General features: G+C 54.7%; 1 protein-coding gene across 4 annotated transcripts; it reads right to left on the reverse strand.

Annotated features, from left to right (window-relative positions):
- Positions 1-12,133: 12,133 nt before the first annotated feature.
- Positions 12,134-20,227, reverse strand: Dyrk1b (dual specificity tyrosine phosphorylation regulated kinase 1B). 4 transcript variants are annotated; one of them, XM_027430486.2, is made up of 12 exons: positions 19,161-19,338; positions 17,912-18,075; positions 17,016-17,135; positions 16,729-16,917; positions 16,318-16,465; positions 14,899-15,185; positions 14,210-14,356; positions 13,988-14,128; positions 13,677-13,712; positions 13,397-13,592; positions 12,963-13,069; positions 12,134-12,876 (listed from the first exon to the last, which is right to left on the reverse strand). In XM_027430486.2, the coding sequence occupies exons 1-12, from the start codon at positions 19,237-19,239 to the stop codon at positions 12,505-12,507; spliced, it is 1,986 nt and encodes a 661-aa protein (XP_027286287.1). In that variant the 5' UTR covers positions 19,240-19,338; the 3' UTR covers positions 12,134-12,504. The 4 variants fall into 4 exon arrangements, with proteins under 4 accessions (XP_027286287.1, XP_027286289.1, XP_027286286.1 ...); XM_027430488.2 differs by lacking the exon at positions 19,161-19,338 and adding an exon at positions 19,979-20,227 and having other exon boundaries at positions 13,397-13,712; XM_027430485.2 differs by having other exon boundaries at positions 13,397-13,712.
- Positions 20,228-20,345: the final 118 nt, after the last annotated feature.

The raw sequence follows: 20,345 nt of genomic DNA on the forward strand, positions 1-20,345 counted from the left end.
GGGTCCAGTCTCCAAGGTGTGCTCCAAAGGTAGTGGTTCACAAGCCCTGGGTTGCCAGCTCAGAGCATCCTTTTGGGAATGCACACAGATGGCAGATCTCATTTGAGCTAACTAAACTGGCCTGCCTCTCCAACTGCAATTGCTGTCCGTGGTTGGGCTCTGCATTGGGCATTTCCAGGTTCTTAGGCTTTTTAAGACTGACGTAAGGCTGGAGAGACGACACAGTAGTTAAGAGCACCACACACACTCCCAGGTGACTTGCTTTCAGTTCCCAGCACACACCAGGCAGTTTGTATCCCCCCTGGAACTTGAGCTCCAGGGGGAGCGGACACCCCTGGCCTTCGTGGCTCCTGCACTGGTGCTGTCTCATCTTCCCATAAAAAAAGAAATGAAATAAAAGCCTACGCAGATTGCAAAGTAGCAAATAAACTATTCAAAGCAAAATGATAGCACTCGTCAAAACACACCTCGGGAAGGCAGTGGATCACAGAGTTAAGACACTCAAGGGTGGGGCTGCTGGTGTTTATTTAGCTCTTGCTGAGGACCTGGGACTAAAGTTTTTTTTTTCCCCCAGTGCCAACATCAGGTGGCTCACAATTGCCTAACTCTAGTTCCAGGTGATCCCATGTCCTCTTCTGGCCTCTGCAGTCACTTGCACACAGACATAAAAAATAAATCCATAAAAATAAGGTGGCCTTGGGCTGGAGAGATGGCTCAGTGGTTAAGAGCACTGACTGCTCTTCCAGAGGTCCTGAGTTCAATTCCCAGCAACCACATGGTGGCTCACAACCACCTTGAATGAGCTCTGGTGCCCTCTGCTGGCATGCAGGCAGAAGACTGTCTACATAATAAATAATCTTTAAAATTAAAAAAAAAAAAATGTGGCCAGCTCCTGAGGAACACCTGAGATTGTCTAGAAGACAATCACACACACACACACACACACACACACACACACACACAATGTGAATGTAACTGAACATACAGCAATGACTATCAAAGGAAAAATGGATTGTTTACGCGTGTAAGTGGTTTTTTTACGCCTCATGGTCACAAGACGGTATCAGATCCCTTGAACTGGATTTACAGTCGCTAATAGTCACGTGGGTACTGGGAGCAAACCTTCGGCAAGAACAGCAAGTTTTGTTTTGTTCTCTTTTTTCCAGCAAGTGTTCTTAAACACTGAGTCATTTAACCAGTTCCTGACTGACAGGTTATTTCTTGGCGACTTTAAACTGGGTGGCTGTCTGTTGCAGCTGTGTATAATCCCAAGGTTTGGAAGGAGGGACGGGAATCCCTAGAGCAAGCTGGCTAGCCAGAGCAGCTGAATCTGTGAGCTCTGGGTTCAAGTGAGAGACCCTCGATGTCAACATAACGAGGCACGGATACCTCCCTACAAGAAGATACAACACAGGTGCTGACAGCGTAGCTAGGGTTGGGGTCAGGAACTCAAGGAGCTGTGGAAGCCCAGTACAGCCCCTGAAAGCTTCCTTGGGAGGACTGTAGGGAGCTTCTGGAGGAGACCTTTTTCTTTGACACAGTATCTCACGTAGCTCTGGGTGGCTTCACAATTGTCATCTTCCTGCCCCAGCCTCCCAGAGGGCTGGAGTACAGGTTTGTGCCACACCTACCCAGGAAGAGACAACAGCAAATTCAGACACCTGGATCTAGCTGCTGGGAGAAATGAGGGTGAGGACAGCTTGAAGGCTGTGAAGACAGGGAGCCCAGAGTACCCTGGACCAGTGTGGTTCAACAGGAGTATAGCCAAAACACAAGCAGTCAATGTAATTTCAATTTTATTATTAAAGATTTGTTGCATTAAAAATTTACATTTTTGTGTACACCCGTATGGAAGTCCAACATGTGGGTCCTGGGGCTTGAACTCAGGTCCATTGGGCTTGGCAGCAAGCATTTTCATCTGCTAAGCCATTTTGCTGGCCCTAATTTTAAATTTTCTAGTAGCCACATAATAAAAACAATATAAGTTAATTTTAATAATATATTTTATTTAACCCAAGATATCCAAAATATTACCATATCAACATGTGAGCAATATAAAAATTATTTTTGTACCACATCTTTCAAATCAGGTGGGTATTTTACACTTAAAATATATCTCAATTCACACAAGCTATATTCTCAAGTGCTCCAAGCCACTGATCCTGGTGGCCACTGAATGAACAGTATAGCAAGGCCCTCGCTATGCCAGGCCATCACATCCTGGACCCCTTAGAAGTGTGGTATCGTGGGCCCTTCCCAGATCCCAGAGAAGCCAAATGCACATACAAGACTGAGGAAATGGCCAGTTCTGCTGCAAACACTTCTGTGGCTGCCTATTGCTCTTGTGATAAGTGCCTAGCTATTGAGCTTGGCAACCATCCATCCATCCATCCATCCATCCATCCATCCACACTCAGACATCCCAATGTCACTCATCCCAAACATGGTCCCTGAGCACTGAATGCCAGGCCCCATGGTGGGTGGTCTGGGTGGTGTTAGGGACACAGCAGGCAGACAGGCTTGTCTTATGCTCATTTGAAGCTCCCAGGCAGGCAACAGTGATCATCCATGTGCCCTTTGACCAGTGCGGATGCCATGTGCCTCCCACAGTTACAGTGAGCAAGAAGCATCCCAGGAGGCCTGACCTGGCCAGGGTGGACAGGGATCCAGAAACTAAGCCAAATAAGGGAAGAGGCTACAACTGTGGCAAGGAGCCATGAGCAGATTAAATGTCCTACTGCAGGGGACAGGACTGCCAAGCAACCTGGCCTGTGGTTCAGAGGGATCACTTTCAGGCCATACAGAGGGAAGGAGACAGGCCCCAAGCATAAAATTACAGGAAGGTCTCCAGAGCGACATGACACCATGCTCAGAAAAGTAGGATAAAGGGGACAAAGAACCAGAGAGGCACTCAGCTGGCTAGCAGAGGAGTAACTTGGGGCTAAGAATTCTGGTGAACCTTTCTTTAAAATGTTCTTTCATTCTGGGTGGTGGTGGCGCACGCCTTTAGTCCCAGCACTCGGGAGGCAAAGGCAGGTGGATCTCTGTGAGTTCAAGACCAGCCTGGTCTATCAGAGCTAGTTCCAGGACAGACTCCAAAGCCACAGAGAAACCCTGACTTGAAAAATGGGGGGAAAAAAGTCCTTTCATTAGCCAGGCATGGTGTCGCACGCTTTTAATCCCAGTACTAGGGAGGCAGAGTCAGGTTGATCTCAGTGAGTTCAAGACCGGCCTGGTCTGCAGAGTGAGTTTCGGATAAGCCAGGACTACACTGAGACCATGTTAAAAAGAAAAAAAAAATAGTTCTATGAAACATACATGAGTTTGCTCTGACATCTGAGCAGGAGATGAACCAGCAGAAGGAGATGAAGGGGGCGCTGGGGACACAGGGGTGTTAGGGCTTTCTGCTTCTGTGTGTTTGAAAGTTTCCCTAAAATACGGAAGTACTCTGTTTTCTTCAGGACGACTTGGGACTCTGCAAAGTTTTAGTCCCTGGTGAAGGAAGGCATTGAAGCTCCTCCTAAAGGGAGCTCTCAAAGATTTTGAGGAGAAGGGCAGCTGACAGCACCCAGGGCCCAGAGAGCTGCTTTCAGATCTGAAACCCGAAAGCTTGAGCCTGGTGCGGTTGCACAGGCCTGGAGCCCAGCCTGCCAGGAGGTGGAGGCAGGAGGATCAGGAGGCAAGGTCAGACCACACAGTGAGCTTGAGGCCAGCCTAGGTACAGGAGACCTTCTCTTTTTTTTCTTTTTTGAGACAGGTCTCACTGGGTAGCTCCCACTTGGCCTGGAACCTGCTATGTAGGCCAGACAGAACTTTAATTCAGAGCTCTGCCCGACTCTGCCTCCCAAACACTAGGATTAAAAGCTGATCTGCCATACCCAGCTTTCAAAAAATACGTATGTTCTGTGTATGAAAGTTTTGCTTGCATGGATGTATGTGCACATGTGTGTCTGGTGCCAGCAGAGGCCAGCAGAGGGCACCACCATACTCTCTCTGGAACTGACATTTTATGGATGGCTTTGAGCCTCCATGCAGGTCCTCTAAAAGAGCAACAAAAGCTCCTAGCTGCTGAGCCGTCTCTCCAGTCCCAAGACCCCTGTCTTAAGCAAAACAAAATAGGCGGTAAGTTTAAGCTTCAAATGTCTCACTGAGAACCTGGGAAAGCAAAGGTAACTACCCATTAGGGGCTGTTCTAAGGTGACTGAATCTTGGCTGTGGTGTGGCTGAGTCTCTAGGCCCAGGTTCTATTCCCAGCATGACTTCTGGGAAAATGGAGCAGTAACTGCAAGCCTACGAAGGGCTTGGAGAACTTGCGTACTCACGGTAGGCAGTTATTATTGCCGTGTGTGCTTCTGAAGACCAGGCTGGCCTCAAACTTGTGGTCTTCCTGCCTCTGCCTCTCAGGTGCTGGGACAGGCCTGATTGACCACACCTGGCCAGCAATTACTGTTAACATGTGTTCACCACACTGACCACTCCAAGATGGCTCAAGTGGCCATGCTGACAGCTCAGGGACACCAACCGGAGGTCCTTACACCCAGACTCCACAGTGGTACCCTAAGGGCGCCGACACCCAGAGAATCCATCGGCTACTCCAGATGCTGTGACCCATGGCAGAGGCCTGGCTCGAGTTAGGTGACATCTGAAGAAGATGCCTGGTGGGATAGGGGGAATGCGTGTGACGGGAGCTTCAGTGTAGATGTGTTAAGAGGACACACAGGCCCATGACAGACAGACAGCGGCAAACCTCCTCCCCAGACCCAATCCCCACTCTTTCAGCAATGAAGAAGTTGCTGGAGGCTCTTTTCCTTGTGACTCTGCAACTTCTACAGTTAACTTTTCATCACTCCAAGTTTAAATGGGCTGAAAGGGGGGTTGGGAATGGGATAGGATGGCAGTGGATGAGACGGATGACAGAGGGGAGATGCAAACTCCACAGGACAGAATGAGGCCTGGTGACCATGAAGGGGCCACTCTGAGATAGAGCAGAGTGAGGCAGCATGTAGAAATTGGGGCTCAAGGACCATCAGGGGCAGGGGTATTTGCTAGGCCTTGGGGCCAGGAGAAGACAATACCAGCACAGGCAGGAAATGAGACCCTAAGCATAAGATAGCCCAGGGGTCAGGAGAGCCCTACACAGGAGAAATTGGGAAGTCTTGGGGACTTGCTGGATGCTGTTTCTGGGGCCAGCAAAGTGGCAGGGTCTGGTTGCAAGGAGAAGTGGTCAAAATACAGGCCTGGCCACGTTGCCAGGTTCTGCCAAGGTGACCAGTAAGACAGGGACACAGACCCCACAGAGGCAGTCTGCTCGCCATAGAGAAAAACACAGAGCAAACAGGAGCTGTGTGGAACCTGGGTGCTGACCTGAGCCAGAGACATGCGCATGGGAGCACAGCTCAGCCGTCAGCCAGGACAGGAGGCAGTGGCAACCCCATGCCTAGACCTGAGTCTAACACCATTCTCCAGTACAAGGGTTCCGAGTTGCCTGGAGGAAAACCAGAGAGCCAGCAGTGTGATGCAGGGGCAGAGAGAAGGCAGGAAACTGCCCGGGAGGCAATGGCAGCTTGGACAAAACAAACTCAATCGCATCCCTGTGCTATGCTGGATGGTAAACGGACACCCTCTCACAAACTACTGTAGAAATAAAAAAAAAGAAAGGAAAACACAAGAATTCTCAATAGAATGTCACAGTGCTCACTACAAGCCAGAGCCATTGGGGAGCACCAACAGCGTCGGTGACACCCAGAAGCAAGAGGGACACTGGTACATCCCACAGCGCCCTCCTGAGTTTGCTAATTACTGTGTTTTATACCCTGGAAGGTGTGGACGTTGCTCAGAGAAGCATGGTTTGGAAGCCTGGTCTTCACTGTGAGGAGGTCACTGGGGGGTGTGCTCTCCAACAGAACTAAGTTCTTGGGAGACCCCAATCTCCACGAATACTCTTAAAATAAAAGCAAGCCTGGCACCTCCTCACTGTCTGGCTTCCTGTCTCACTGTTGACGCCTTTCCGACATGTCCCTTGCCATGATGACATCTATCTTAAATCGTGAACACATGGGGCCACTTAGTCTTGGATTTTCAGTTTCCAAAACTTAGCTCTCTTCTTTATACGTGATCCAGCCCCAGCTCTTTTGCTATAGCAACAGAAAGCAGACTACTATGTTGTCTATCACACGGACACACGTCATTGTGATAGCTTTCTCTTCAGGAAGTGGAGTTTAATTGGAGTGTGGACAGAAGTTAGTGACCACTTCTTACAAAAAGGATGGGAACGGAAAACAGGAATCCTACAGCTGGGAAGTCTGCACCGCTGAGTCAAGGGCCACGGCCAACACCACCTCTGGCACTTTCCAGAACTTAAAATCCCAATCTAAGCGTGAGAAGAACAGCTCACAAACACAACCTGACCAACTGTGAGTTCCTGGCCGCCATCTCTCAAAACTGTCGTGGAGAAAAGGAAGACAGAGGAGACACTGTCCCAGAATGGGAGGATCATGCAATATGGCCTCCTGGACTGGATCCTGCCCAGAAGAAGGACGTTTAAAGGCAAACAGGAGCGGTGTGGCCAGGAAATGAGTTAAACAAACGCCAGCCAGTGTGAGTGTCACGGGAGACACCAACGCCAGTCAGGTACCTCTCGGGCAGCCTCTGCATGACCCCAGGACTTTTCTACAAAGCTAAAATGACTCAACAGGAAAGATGCCCCCTACTGACTTGGCTCTAGTGCTCCTGACACTGACTCCTGCAGACCTTTCTGGCACCTCAGAGTGGCCCAGGTGTGGCTGCTGTGCTCCCACTGGCTGGTGTGTTCTGTGAAGGCAAAGGCGGGCCCTGTGTCTGGCCCACTGGAGTGCATGTGGGAAAAACGAAATTGGGCCTAGAATGCTCCTGATCTAATTCTGAGCCCCTATCAGCCCAGAGCCTGCTAGATTCTACAGGGATCCCCTCCAGGGCAGTGTTTGCTGCCCATTTCTCAGATCCACACACCTGAGGCAACATAAACGGTTCATCCCACACACACACCCCCAATAAAAACAGGGTCAAATCCTCAGTGCATCCCACCAGCTGTGAGCACACTAACTGTTAAGCTTGGGGTGCCTGCCTAGTGCAGAGCCCTTGGCAGCAGACATCACCACAGGGGCCCTCCAGCCACAGAAGGTCCAGTAGAGCTGTACTCCTGGTCCCTGCAATTCAACTCCTGCTGGCAGATTTGTGACCAAGAATAGAGGAGCTGTGGGGAAATGAGCAGGAAGGCCACAGAGGGTTGGGGCAGAGTTCCTGCAAGGGTAATTAGCCACTGGAACCAGAACAGAGAAGAAGCTGTAGAAGCCGAGAGGTGGGAGCCTCAAGCCTGGAGGCAGGAGATCCTGGATCAACCCATGAGATGGGGGGAGGAGGTGAGGGTGGTATGTATGTGCGCGTGTGTGAGTGCGTGCTTGTGTGTGTGTGTGTGTGTGTGTGTGTGTGTGTGTGTGTGTGTGTGTGTGTGTGTGTGTGTGTGTGTGTGTGTGTGTGTGTGTGTGTCCTGAATTCAACACTACTGAGACTGCTCAGCGCCTGCTTTCACACAGTGCCCTGGTCCATGCCAATCACCACACACAGAGATGGCTGTGCCTTTCAGTCCTGGGCTCCCCGCTCCTATTCTTATGCCCACTTCAATCTGCTCCACTCTGTCATCTCTCGGGGCTCTCACGTTAGCAATACGGTGACCATTCTCAAATGTGCCTCCCCCGCCTCTTCTTCACGGCCAGCGGCCAGCACGCTTCTCTCTCCCTCCTCTCAGGCTGCCTTGGACTTCTCACCTTGTGACCCACACTGGACCACTTGTCCTGCTACCTCTAGGGCCAAGTCACAGACATCAAAGCCAGCTGCAATGTCCCCCTGGCATGCTCCATGCCTCCGGCCACGTGGCTGTCAGAGGAGGCCCTTGAGCTCGTTATTGCTCACCACACTAGCTCAAAGGGACTGATGCTTTCCACGCTACTTGGCACCCAAGTCAAGTCCTCATCACAGCTGCTTGTGGACCCCTGCCCTTGTCCCCATCACTCCTGTCCAGTTTCTCTAACACACCAAGCATGCCTTGGGGCTTTGATCTGGCTTTATTTTCCTGACAGGGCTGTCTTTCCTTTAAGAATACACGGCTTCCCCCCTTTTGGCCTGGTCCTCTCACGTTTTTCTCCAGGTCATCCTTACAATTACTATCTCTGTCTCCAGCTCTCAGGGTCCATGGCTGTCGTCTCCCTTGGCCATGGACCCATGCTTTGAACGACAGGGGCACCCGTTTGCTGCTGTAGCACTGGGACCCCAACAGTGCTCACAAAGTGGTGCCTGCGACTGGATGAATCAACAAGCAGCCAACAGGACCCAGGACTCAACTAGGACATCGTGGCTTCCTAGTAACAGGAGGCTCCATCTGACTTGGCTCTACAGCCACCTGCTGGATTCCCTGTGAGCATCTCAGAAGCAAGCTGACTCCATGGCACTCCACCACCAAAGACGGATTGCTCTCCCCATCCTGCCCAGGAGATGGCCTAGAACAACACTCCTAGAAGCTGCTTAAGAATTCTTCTACTCACCAGCCCACCACCTCGTCAACATCTATGAAGACCTGAATTCTGACAAGCTCAGTGCTGATATTAACGCCTGAGAACTCAGGATGAACTCCAGGTACGGTGCCTTGCAACGCTTCAGTGACATCTCTGTGCTTTGATTCTTCATCCGGAGGGTGGGTACGACAATACTATTTAGCTGTGAGAATTCAATTAGTTATCCCATAATTACACAGTCTCACCACCGTGTGATTTTGAAAATGCTGCCTTACTTCAGTCAGCTTTTGCTGAGTAACAAATCATCCTCCAACGGTGTCATGAAATCTCAATTGTTTCTTTCATGATTCTGGAACATGGACACAGCTCAGGGAGAGTGGCCTGAGGAAGACTCAGGGTAGTGTCAGCTGGGCTAGAAGAGCCCCAGATGCCATGCACATAGCTGGCACAGCTCAAATGGGTGGGGCAGATGCTCGACCTCTCTCTATAACGGAGTCAGAGCACCAGGGGTGAACGGAGAGGCCGTCGAACCTGTGAAGGTCACTGGGCTCAGCGTCTCTTCTTGTGCTGATCAAATTACTGGCTCAGCCATTACTTAAGAGGAAGGAGATTCCCCATCTTGAGCAGAAACAGCAGAATGGGGACTGTCTTTAAAGGTAGCCATTATAACACCCATCAGTGGAACCTTTAAAAATATCTATCTAGGCCTGGGGAGATGGCTCAGTGGTTCTTCCTCAGGACCTGAGTTCAGTTCCTAGCACCCACAAAATGGTCCACAACTATCCCTAACTCCAGTTTTAGGCGACTGAATGCCCTCTTCTGACCTCTGTGGGCACCAGGCATGCTCATGGTGCAGACATACATACAGGCAAAATACTCACACACATAAAATAAATAAATCTAAACCAAACCAAACCAAAATCCCAACACAGCTAACCTTCCTCTCTGTCCCAGTGTTTAATTCTCCCACTACTCTCTGCAGTGGGGACGCTCGGTATGCTCCCTGTTCCAGCTCAGCCTCGAGGTGAAAATCACCACGTCCACACTCCTCTCTGAATAGAGCTGATGCTAACCCCATGGTCTGGAATCGCTTCCTTGGAGCCAGATTAGAAGTGCCTATCAAGTGTTCCTTCAATGCTCTTGATCCTGGTCACTTCTGTTGCTCATTGCTGTGCTATCTACCTGACTGAACCCCCACCTTGAGACTGAGTTCTTTACAGCAGGGATGCTATAGGGCTAGCCCTTCTTCTCTGCTGTGTCTCCACTTTGTGTACTGCAGAGGCAAAATACCTGTTGACTGTCTTGAGCTCTCGGAAATGAGCTCTCAGAGTTGTACGGAAGGGGGCGAGTAGAATCCCAGGAGGCTGGAATCCAGATCTACGCTCTGCAAGCGCTCATCTGATAGTGAGCCCTGCTACATGCCACATATCCTTCTGTGTGGGAGAGAAGCATAAAGTGACCCAAATGCTTGCTTCCAAGAAGTCCAAGGGCTCCCAGAACGGGAGGCAGGTGACAAGATAAATTCCAGCATGTGCCAGCGATATGACTGACATAAGGAAGATGTTGAAGGGAAAATGGACAGGGACATTAGCAGTATAATTCAGAAGAGTGGTCAATGGTCCAGGCAAAGAGAACACCAAGCACCAAGGCCCTGAGGCTAGTGTGCTGGAGGAGAGGCAGATGGTGAAGGCCCCGCAGGTCACAGGAAGGACTTGGGCTTTTACCCTGAGTGAGATGGAGTCCAGGAGGAGTCTCAGCAGGGAGGGACAATCAGGTGCTCAGAGTTTCTTTGGTTACATGGGGGGGGGGGGGGAGATGGTGATGGCAGGAAGACCAAGGAGGATGCCACGTATTCAGCTGTTTGAACTATGAGAGCACCTTGGAGATACCCAAGGAGGGGTCAGGTCGTCAGTCAGTCAGCCTGGAGCATGATTCTCAACCGCAGATACAAATGACATCCCAACATCCCAGGCTCATTCCATATTCCTCACAGGGCCTACAGGATCTGGACCTGCTGATGTCTCCAGGCTCAAATACACTTTGTTAAATCAATGACTGGCACACACACACACACACACACACACACACACACACACACACACACACACACACACACACCACACACACACACACACACACACACACCCCAACCTGAGCCTACTTCCTAGTCGTGTGATCCTAGGCAAGTAATTTAACTTCCATCTGCCTTCACTATCCCCAAACCTGGAGAGGTCACTGTAGTCCCTGGCTTCTAGAACTGTTCATTCAAAGTCTTCTTCCTGGGAGGCTGGGTTGTAGAACACTTTGCCTAACATCTGGGATTTCCTGGGTTCCATCCCCAGCACTACAAAAACACATAAAAAACCAAACCAAACCAAACCGAGACTACCAACGGGGGCACGGGGGCACGGGGGCACGGGGGCGCTCTCTATGTGTTGGGGACCTTCCTTCCCCGCCCCTCTCTACCTCATCCCTCCACTCAGCCTGTCCACCCAGTCGTCTGGAAAGCTCACCTGTCCTTTCCTGGCCTTCTCAGCCCCGTCCCTGCCCTGTCACATCCTAGGGGGCCTGCCACAAGACGCCAGACCCGAGTCTTTTTCTGCAACCTGCTTCCATATTTTCAGAAAGACCAGACTATCCATCTTCCTCTCATTGTGCCTCACAATGAGAGGACTTCCAACAAGTCCAGCTCTCTAGATAACCAAAGATACCCGATAAACCCTAACCGGCATTCTCAAAATGATCGATCACCAGGACTTAGCTCACCGCGGCCCCGCCCCGCCCCGCCCAGGCCCTGCAAAGCGGGCTGACCACGCCCCTACTCCTCCCCGGCGTGTCATCCAATCGCCGCCCTTCCTACTGACCCGCCCACATCCGGGCCCTAATGCCCGACAGCTCATCGAACACCAGTCCCCAACCATGTGCGCAGAGACTTCTGGGCTTTGTAGTTCCCCAAGAAAAGTGAGCAAAGAGCCGGTCTTGTAGAACTCCATCTCCCAGGAGTCACCGCGCCTGCCCGTTGTAAGCGCTCTTAACAGTTTGAATCAGGTAGTTCTTGCAAGACTGGGTGGGAAGACAGCTGGTTCCAAATTGCCATGAAACAAAAATCACTTACCTGGAAGTCAGGGAGCGTCTTTTTGCCCGAGAATCTCAATATTCTGCAATGACTCCAGAATGGGACTGGATACAGGTGGGGTAAAATCTGTCCCCATAGCCTCTCTGGATAGTAACCAAGGAAGGCCTGTAGAGTATACCCAGAGCCTACTGGGTGCCTGCCCGACACAAAAAAGCCATTCCTGGGTGGACTCTATGGGAGCCCTGGCAGATGAGGGCAGAACATTACAATTTCCAGCAACAGGCCAGAAAGGGACCTTTTTACCCCGGAAAAGGCAGATGTGGGCTAGGATTCTTGTACCCAGGATGTGTCTATGGTTCTACAGCCCGCCAACCTCCTGCTGCCCCATGCCTGCACCAAGAAGGATGATGTCCCCAGGAGGGCCAATACCCACACCACAAAGCACCCTTCCCCACCATGCCTCTGAGGGTCAGGAGAGGGAGCCAAGGCCCTGCAAACGCTCAGGCAGGCATGTGAGAAAGCTCTTTACTGGGGGGTACAGCAAGGAGGAGCAAGGCCATCTCCCCCTACCTGCCCCCACCCCCTCCTAGGGTCCTGGGGTGAGGGGGAATCTCCCCCTCTACCGGACCACCACTGTCTTTGGTACAATAAATAGAAAACAAGGGAGGAGAGGGGGCCAAGGGTCCAGTCTTAGTGGGGAGGGCGTGGCCAAAACCCCTCTCCCTTGACCCCCTGCCCTGGGCCCCAATCAGTGCAGGCCTCACCCACCCCAGCTGGGTAGCAGCAAGTCCAGTCAAGGGGAGAGATGAGGATGGGAGCCTAGGGCCCCCAGATGGGGGGAGGGGGTATGGCTTCAGGAGGGGCCCCAGGGAGGGGGCAGGGTCATGAGCTGGCTGCTGTGCTCTGGGGTACACCGTGGAGGCTCAGGCGAGGCCCTAGAGTGGCAGGGTCATCCGGGGGTGGGAGAGGTGGTCGACCTCCCGTCATCCGAGTCCGGAGTGATGAGGCAGCCGGGTGCTGGGGGGCAGGTGCTGGATGAGGTGGGGAGCAGTCTGGAGGGCTGCCCACCAGGCTCACATCCATCAGCTCCGGGGGTGGTGGTGACGTTGGCGATGCGGGACGTCCAAGGCATCGGGGTTGAGGGAGTAACTGGGCCCCAGTCCCTGGCAATGTCGAGGCAGAGGTAGGGGCTTGATGTGTCTTGTGGGGCACATCACCCCCTGCCCAGGGGCGCAGAGGCTGGGAGGGTATAACCTTAAAAAAACAAAAAACCGAAGGATGTTAAGGTCCTGAAGTGTTAAGCGCCTGCCACCCACCTCCAAGGTTTCAAGCTCTAGTACCTGGGGGCTGTTCATCTCACAGTCGGTGATGGGGGGCCCAGGTCCCCCACAATATCGGTTGCTGTAGCGGTAGGCCCTGTTGTCACTGGAGGAGCCACTGGAGCCTCCTGGAAGCACCGGGAAGGAGAAAAGAGGGCAGTGGCGGTAAGATGCAGGCAGTCTGCTCAACATCTAGGCGCCATGCTGGGACTCTGAGGCCAGAGCTGGTTTGAAGGCTCTAACAGCCTGATTTTGAGATCTTGGGTCAGAGTTGTGTGGGAGGCTAGAGGCAGCTTTAGGGGCTGACTCTCAAGCCTGGATCACGTGGGACTGTCCCACCCCACCTCACCCTGCAGCTCAGAATCTGGTAGCTTAGCTCTAAGGCTCTAGGACAGAGGCCCAGCGGGAGGTATCCCAGGCTGGGCCCTGCGGCACACGTGACAGTGGGCACCCACCAGAGCTGGAGATGGAGCTGGCGGTGCTAGAGGAGGGGCAGGTGTCGAGGGGTGCGGGCGAGGTGGAGGCACTGCTGCCTGCCGGGCCCGTGTTGGTGGCCTCGTCGGCCGTGCGGCGGAAGAAGCCGTGCTGCAGAGCGCCCAGAGGGCTGATGCGGGCGGCGGGCTCATACTCCAGCATGCGCAGCACCAGGTCCTGGAAGCGGAGGTAGTCGGCGGGGCTGTGGCCCGGCTCCCCCGCCCGCCGGCCCCCGGGCCCGCCCGTCTGCACGCCCAGCACCTCCTGCAGCCGCCGTGTCCCGGGGCCCTGGTAATCCTGGCAGGGAGGGGGTGGGAGGGGGGGCAAGAGAGTGGCCGTCAGTGGGCAGGAGGGGCAGGGAGACACACACGGGGAAACAGAGGCACAAGAGAGCAAGAGAGAAGCTAACAAGAGCTGTGGGGTGGGACGGTGACGGGATAGGCAGGGGAGGAAGCAAAGGACAGACAAGGGGTGGGGGAGAAAGACAGGGAAAGACGCAGGGAGAGGGGAGCCCCAAGTGTGAGTGAGGGGCCACCCAGGGAGGGAGAAGTGGCACAGGGCAGGGGCCGCACCTTCCTGAGTTCCTTTGTCCTTCGTAGGGTCCAGCCGCCCCCAGGCAGCCGCTCAAAGTACTTGCGAGCCTTGGGTGCCTGTTCCAGCATGGGCGCGGGCGGGATGCCCAACACCTCGACAATGCGGCTCATCTGGTCCACCTGCGGGCAGGTGGCGGTCAGGGGCGCCGGGCGGCCAGGCTCCACCCCTCCACCTCCAGCACACCCCTTCCAGGGGCACACCTCATTGGAGCCGCTGAAGAGGGGCTCTCCGGTGTGCATCTCCACAAGGATGCAGCCCAGGGACCACATGTCGATGGCCAGGTCATAGGGTGTGCCCAGGAGCACCTCGGGGGAACGGTAGAAGCGGCTCTGGATGTACTGGTAGATCTGGGGAAGGGGACAGGAGTCAGGGCACTGGCTCCCCTGCTGGTTCCCCCGGGACACTCAACTGAAGACAAGCCCCTGCTCGAACACAGGATGGAGCCTCTAGATTCTCAGCAATGCTGCACAAACCAGTCGCTGTCCTGCTCATCAGCTTCCAGTCTTCATTGGCCTGCTTTAACCCTGCCTCTGCTCCCAGCTCTGGTCCCTGCTGTTTAGGAGAGGCTGGCCATCCCATACTGAACTACTACTAGTAGTGAGTGACCCCTCTGCCTGCTCACACAAGGCTGCACGAATTCAAGGTCTCTACCTGTGACCTGAAGAGCACAAGTCCGCAAAGCAGAGTTCAGGCTCTGCTCTGGGGGTCACCCTTTCTCTTCCTTGCTTGAGTCTCCTCTGCCCTCTTCATCTCTGCTCCCCTCCCTTCAGACCGGCCTCCCTATGCCCAATGTCATCTCTCAGCTTCTCATCAGCTTCCAGGGTCAAAACCAAGCTGTCCTATCCCATTCCACCCAAAACACGGGCCCTGCCCAGAGTCGGAGCCGCACCCGCTGGCCAAGCTGACAGGAGCTGCCAAAGTCCACGATCTTGATGGCACTGCGCTTAGGATTGCAGAGCAGGATGTTCTCGGGCTTGAGGTCGCAGTGGATGATGCTGAGCTCGGGCGTGGCCAGAAAGAGCAGCGCTGTGCAGAGCTGCTGCGCCAGCTTCCGGGTCAGGTTCAGAGAGACACCGCGGAAGTGTGTGTTGCGCAGGAGGTCGTACAGGTTGTAGGACAGCAGCTCAAACACCAGGCACAGATGATTTCGAAACATGAAGTGCCGCTTCAGGTGCACTGTGGGGGACAGCAGGCCACAGATGAGAAACAGGCGAGAGGACAGGCGGCCCAGGGCCACACGGTAACCGCCTCTGCTAAACTGCAGCGAGCCCTCAGGTGTCTGTGCATCGGACTCGCAAAGCATGCTAAATCTCTTGAGGCTCTCAGACCTTCCACTTGTCACCAAAAGGAAGGTTTCTGCCAGCGGGGAATAGTAAGCATGACTGTGTAATGCCAGCGCTTGGGAAGCTAAATGGGAAGATGACGAGTTCAGGGCCAGCTTGGTACACAGTGAAGCCAAAAAAAAAAAAACAAAACAAAGGGTAGAGTAACCTTAGGGTTACGCTGGCATAGGCTAAGGGATGGCCAAAGGGTGGGAGCCTGTTTGCCTAGCAAACACAAGGCTCTGGGTTCAAGCCTCAGCCCAGCATAGGGAAATAAAATGCAGTTATCTCCTAATAGAGCTTCAAAGCAATCCCAGGCTTCCTCATTTCATTCATAACACCGAGCCAGGCCTGGTGTGCGGGCATGAAGACCAAGGTCTTCAGATGGGGATGAGGAAGAGCATGAACCCAAGGCTTGTCAGGTAACTCTGTCTCAAAATACCTAAGTAAAAAGAGGTCCAGAGGCGCAGTTCTGGGGAGAAGCACTTGCCTACTATACATGAAGCACTGGGCTTGATCCCCAGTATGGCAAAACAAAACCCCAAGAAGTGGCACCACCAACAAAAACCCAAATGAACAAACGAATCTGCTTTCCTTTTAGCTGTATCTGTCTTTGTGGCAAGCGACACTGGCTGTCCTTTTAAGCCATTTGTCAGTCCCTTTCCAGAGGACACATCTCTAATTCTGTTCTGTATAAACTGTCCCCTCATGTACGTGACAGCACTGAGTGCCTCACTTTCCTATCTCTAACGTGCACAGAACTGCCCTCTCCCTCACTGGGCTGGCGTGAGGTAATTCACAGGAAATGTTTGCAGCAGTCTGGCCCTTAGCGAGCACTGGATAAACACTGACCACTGTTAAATAAGCACAGAAGAAGAGTCATGACCACAGCAGGAGACCCCCTGAGGCGGAGGAGCCTGAAGAGCCACCCTTATTGGCGCTATCTCCACACAGGCGCCCTGCGCTCACCCAGGGGCAGGCCTCACCTATGTAGTACTTCATCTCTGTGTCATGCTGGTTCATCAGCTCCAGCAACCGCAGCTCAATCTGTGCCTGGTTCAGGAAGGCCTTTTTGTTTTTGATGATCTTGATGGCCACCAGCTCCTGGGTCTGGTGATCATAGGCTTTCACCACCTGTCGAGACATGGAGAGTTACCCGGGGAGGTGGGAGGCCCACCTGACACTCAGCCCAGCACTCACAGCCCTCCTACTGGATACAAAATTGTGAGTTCCCTAGTGTGGAGTCTTCTTATTTACACTTCCACAGAAACTGAGACAGAGGGAAACTGAATGGCTTGAGAGACTGGCCCAGGACAGAACTCTGGGGGTGGAGGGAATGTGGGTAGGGTTAGTGGCTGTCTGCACCCAGACACTGGATGAGTGGGGGAGTCCCACACCTGGCCAAAGGAGCCTTTGCCAATAAGAGAGTCAATCTCATAGCGCTCCAGCCAGCGCTCGCCACTGCGCACAATGTAGTCGTGGTTGTCGTCGTCATAACCGTGGTTCAGGACCTTCTTCTCCTTTTTGGTGCTCGAGTCCTGGGGTGGCGCCTGTTGGGCCCGCCGCTTCTTCTTCGCATAGTATACCTGCTCAGGCGGCCAGGAAAACGGACCCTTGAGTGACCTTGGCAAGCAGCCAGGACTCTCTTCAGCACCCAGCCGGGGGAATCCCCCGCTGCACCCACCTCATTGATGTGCTTGTAGGTCTTGATGAGGTCCACTGAGAGCTTGCGCAGCGGGGCTGAGGTTGCGTCCCGGAAGGCCAGGGGCAGTCTCCGAGGAAGTAGCCGCACATCAGGCAATACCTGTGGGGGACAGGGGCAGACACAGAGCACCTTCACCTCCAGCCTCCAGGGAGAGAAGGAAGGGTAAAGCCGATGGCTGTTTGGCCATACCCACATTTACCTAGCTCTGCACAAGAGCAGAGCTTCCCCAGGGTCAGATCCCATTCTATGGGGCCTGTCAAACATTGAGGTTCCCCAGACAGCTGCTCGTTGCATGATGAAGTAAATGACCGTCTACCCAGCCCCTGGTCAGCTCATCTGCTTTCTGTCTGTATTACCTTCTAAAGCTCAGTGGATGCACTGAAATGGAAACCTGGATTCTCTGTACCCAAGACCACTGTTTCTGGGAACCAGGCCACTGAATTCCCTGTATTTCCATGTCTGTGCCCAGTTCTTAAAGCGCTGGGATGGGGATCAGACTTTTTGGGTTTCCCACTCCCCTCAGCTCACTCTCCAGGCTTTTCACTCCAAACCGCTGTCTCTTGTGGACACCAAGACCTGTGTTCTGGTCTGTTGTGTGCCAGAGACAGTTCTGAGCCCAACAAACATTACACTTAATTTTCTTAACCCTTGAAACCAGAGATGGAGGGCCATGGAGAAGCTCAATAACTCAGTCCTCATGGCAGGAGTAATAAGTGTGGACTTTCCAAACGCCACCTGAAATTCTTCCAGTTGTCACCAGGCCGCCAACATCCTCAGAGATCTTCCAACAATCATGCTGCTGCCGCCTGGAGACCCTTTTTTTTCCTCAGTCTCTTCCTATCCCCAGGCAGGTGAGAAGCCAGCTGAATGCCTACCTGTGTGTGTTCCTGGGGCTCCGGAAAGCCAGAGAAGGGACCATGGCCTGGTGGGACGGCCATGGTGGGCTCAGAGGGCCGCAAGGGTGTGAGGCCTGGAGCGGGAGCCCGGCCGGGGGGCGCCTTCTCGCATCCTGCACCTCGGCTGCCACCGCCGCTGAGACCTGAGAGCAGGTAGGGAGCAGAAAGACACCATGGAACAGGAGGGTATGTAGGTCAGGGCCACGCAGGAGAGTGGGCATGAAGAAGAGGGCAGAGCAAGGGGAGGCACTCGGTAGCAATGCAGAGGGGAAGTGGGTTGGCATAGCAGTGTCCCTCAACAAATGATCAGCCGAATAAATGCGGCAACACAGTGGGAAAACATACAAGGGAATGGGCAGAGCCAGAGGGGTGGGAGAGAGTGCGTGCAAGGCCAGGGCAGGAAGGGCAGAGAAAGGCCAGTAATTGGAGGAGCAAAAGAGAAGCCGGAAACCGTGTAGAGTCTGAGCAGTAGAATTCATTTTTTCTTTGAATTTCTGCTGGTGCCCATTCCGAGTCGCTCAGATAAGGCCCCGCCCTCGCATGGTCTTCCCCTCAACATCAGGATCTGGGCCACATTGAGGGCCCCATTTCAAATCTAGTCTAGCCTCTAGTTCTTTCCACTCTAGGGAACTCCCGGACAGCTCACACCATAGCAGTCCTTGCGGACCTCCCAGCAAAATCAAGGTTATCTGGGAACTCGTGTTATGTGTGAGTGCTACGGGTGTCTCAACCACCAAGGCGCCCTCTGCCCCTGCCCGGAGACCAACTCGACACCCCATCAAGACCGCTCCCCGCTCCCTATTCGGGGTATCCCGTGCCAGGGACCCTTCTTCTAAGTAGCCTATATTTAGGATTTCACCCCTGCTACTAAGGAAGACAAGAGGGAGGTGTCGTTTCTCAACAGTTTAAGAATCACTGTCTCTTTCTCCCTAACACTGGGACCCTTGCGGTCCCCCCTCCTAGCCAATTATTTCTAAACCGGGTCACTCCACAACTGAGCCTATTCCTAGAAGGGCCCAACAGCCGAATCCCTACACGACACACACGTCTTGGCTCCCTGAAAAGTGTCCTCCAGAACAGAACCTTCTACCTAAGAGCCTCCCCGGTGTCAGTCAGATAGATCCCTTCGACCCTACGCTCCTCCGTCCGCCACTCCAGGTCCCCTTTACGGGGGGCTGCAGGGACAAACCACCTCTTCTTCCCCGGCCCTCCCAGCTCCCACCCCTACCCGGGTCAGGGCTGGCGCCGGGCCCACGGGGGGCTGGGGAGCGATGGGGCCCCCAGTGCGGTGGGCGAACGGCCAGCATAGCGGTGGCGGCGGCGATGAGAAGGTGGCCGCCTGTCCCCGGCCCGGCCGGCCCGGCCAGCCCCGCGGCGGTGAGGGCGAGCGGGACAGGCGGCCCCGGTGGGTGACAACAGCAGCCGCCGCCACCGCCGCCGCCGCCAGGGGGGGGCGGGGAGAGGAGGGGACGAGGGTCAGACCGGGGCACGCGGGGGGAAGGGGGACAGCAGGTGGACGGGGGAGGGGCGGGTTAACCCTCGCCCTACGGCCCAGCCCCGCCCGCGCGGCCACCCGCCCCAGGGACCCTGGCGTCCCGCCCCCCACCCGGCAGGCCCGCCCCGGCCGGTGGAGTCCCGGCGGGCGGGGCCCCGATGAGCGCGGCAGGCCGCACCTCCCATGGCAACAACCACGCCATTGGTTGTTGCCGCCGGGAGCCCAGCCAATCGGCGCGCGGGGCAGCTGTTGCTAGGCGACAGCGAAGCGGCCAGCGCAGCCGAGCCCAAACAAAGGGCGGGAGTGGGGCCGGGCTGCCCCCTCCCAGACTCCCTCCCAAGACGGCTCCCTCGGGCTCGGGCTCGGCCCCTTCCCGAAAGCCGGCTGGAAACAGCGGGGCTCGGCCGCCGCGGCCCCAAGCCCCCTCCTCCGCCTCGCTAAGTCTCGCGGGGACGGGCAGGGCGGATCCCGGCCTGCCCCCCATCCACGCGTGCCGCCCCGCCCCGCCAGCCCGGCCCGGCCGCCAGCCCGGCCGCCCGCCGCACCGTTACCTGAGGGCGTGGGTTAGGGGACTCAAACTGCTCGGGGAGCCCGAGCTCAGACCTCCCCACTGGCTGAAGGTGTCCGGCGGACGCGGCGAGCCAGGGCCCCGATTACCCAGTAATGCAACCAGCAAAATGGCGACCACAACAAACCGGCCCCCCTGTCCTGGCTCCGCCCCCACACCGCCCACGTGACCCAGGGGGACTCGGCGCGCCTGCGCCTTCAGGGCGCGGAGCTGCGCACATGCGTAGCAGCCATCGGTGGAGCATGCACCATGTGACCGGATGAGACTTTCCCAGGCAGCGACCCCCCCCAAGCGCACAGAAAGTTGGTGAAGGGCGCATGCGTCTTTTGGCCACTGAGCAAACAGAACCA

The sequence above is a fragment of the Cricetulus griseus genome, chromosome 9 (genome assembly GCF_003668045.3).
Source record: "Cricetulus griseus strain 17A/GY chromosome 9, alternate assembly CriGri-PICRH-1.0, whole genome shotgun sequence".
Classification (NCBI taxonomy): domain Eukaryota; kingdom Metazoa; phylum Chordata; class Mammalia; order Rodentia; family Cricetidae; genus Cricetulus; species Cricetulus griseus.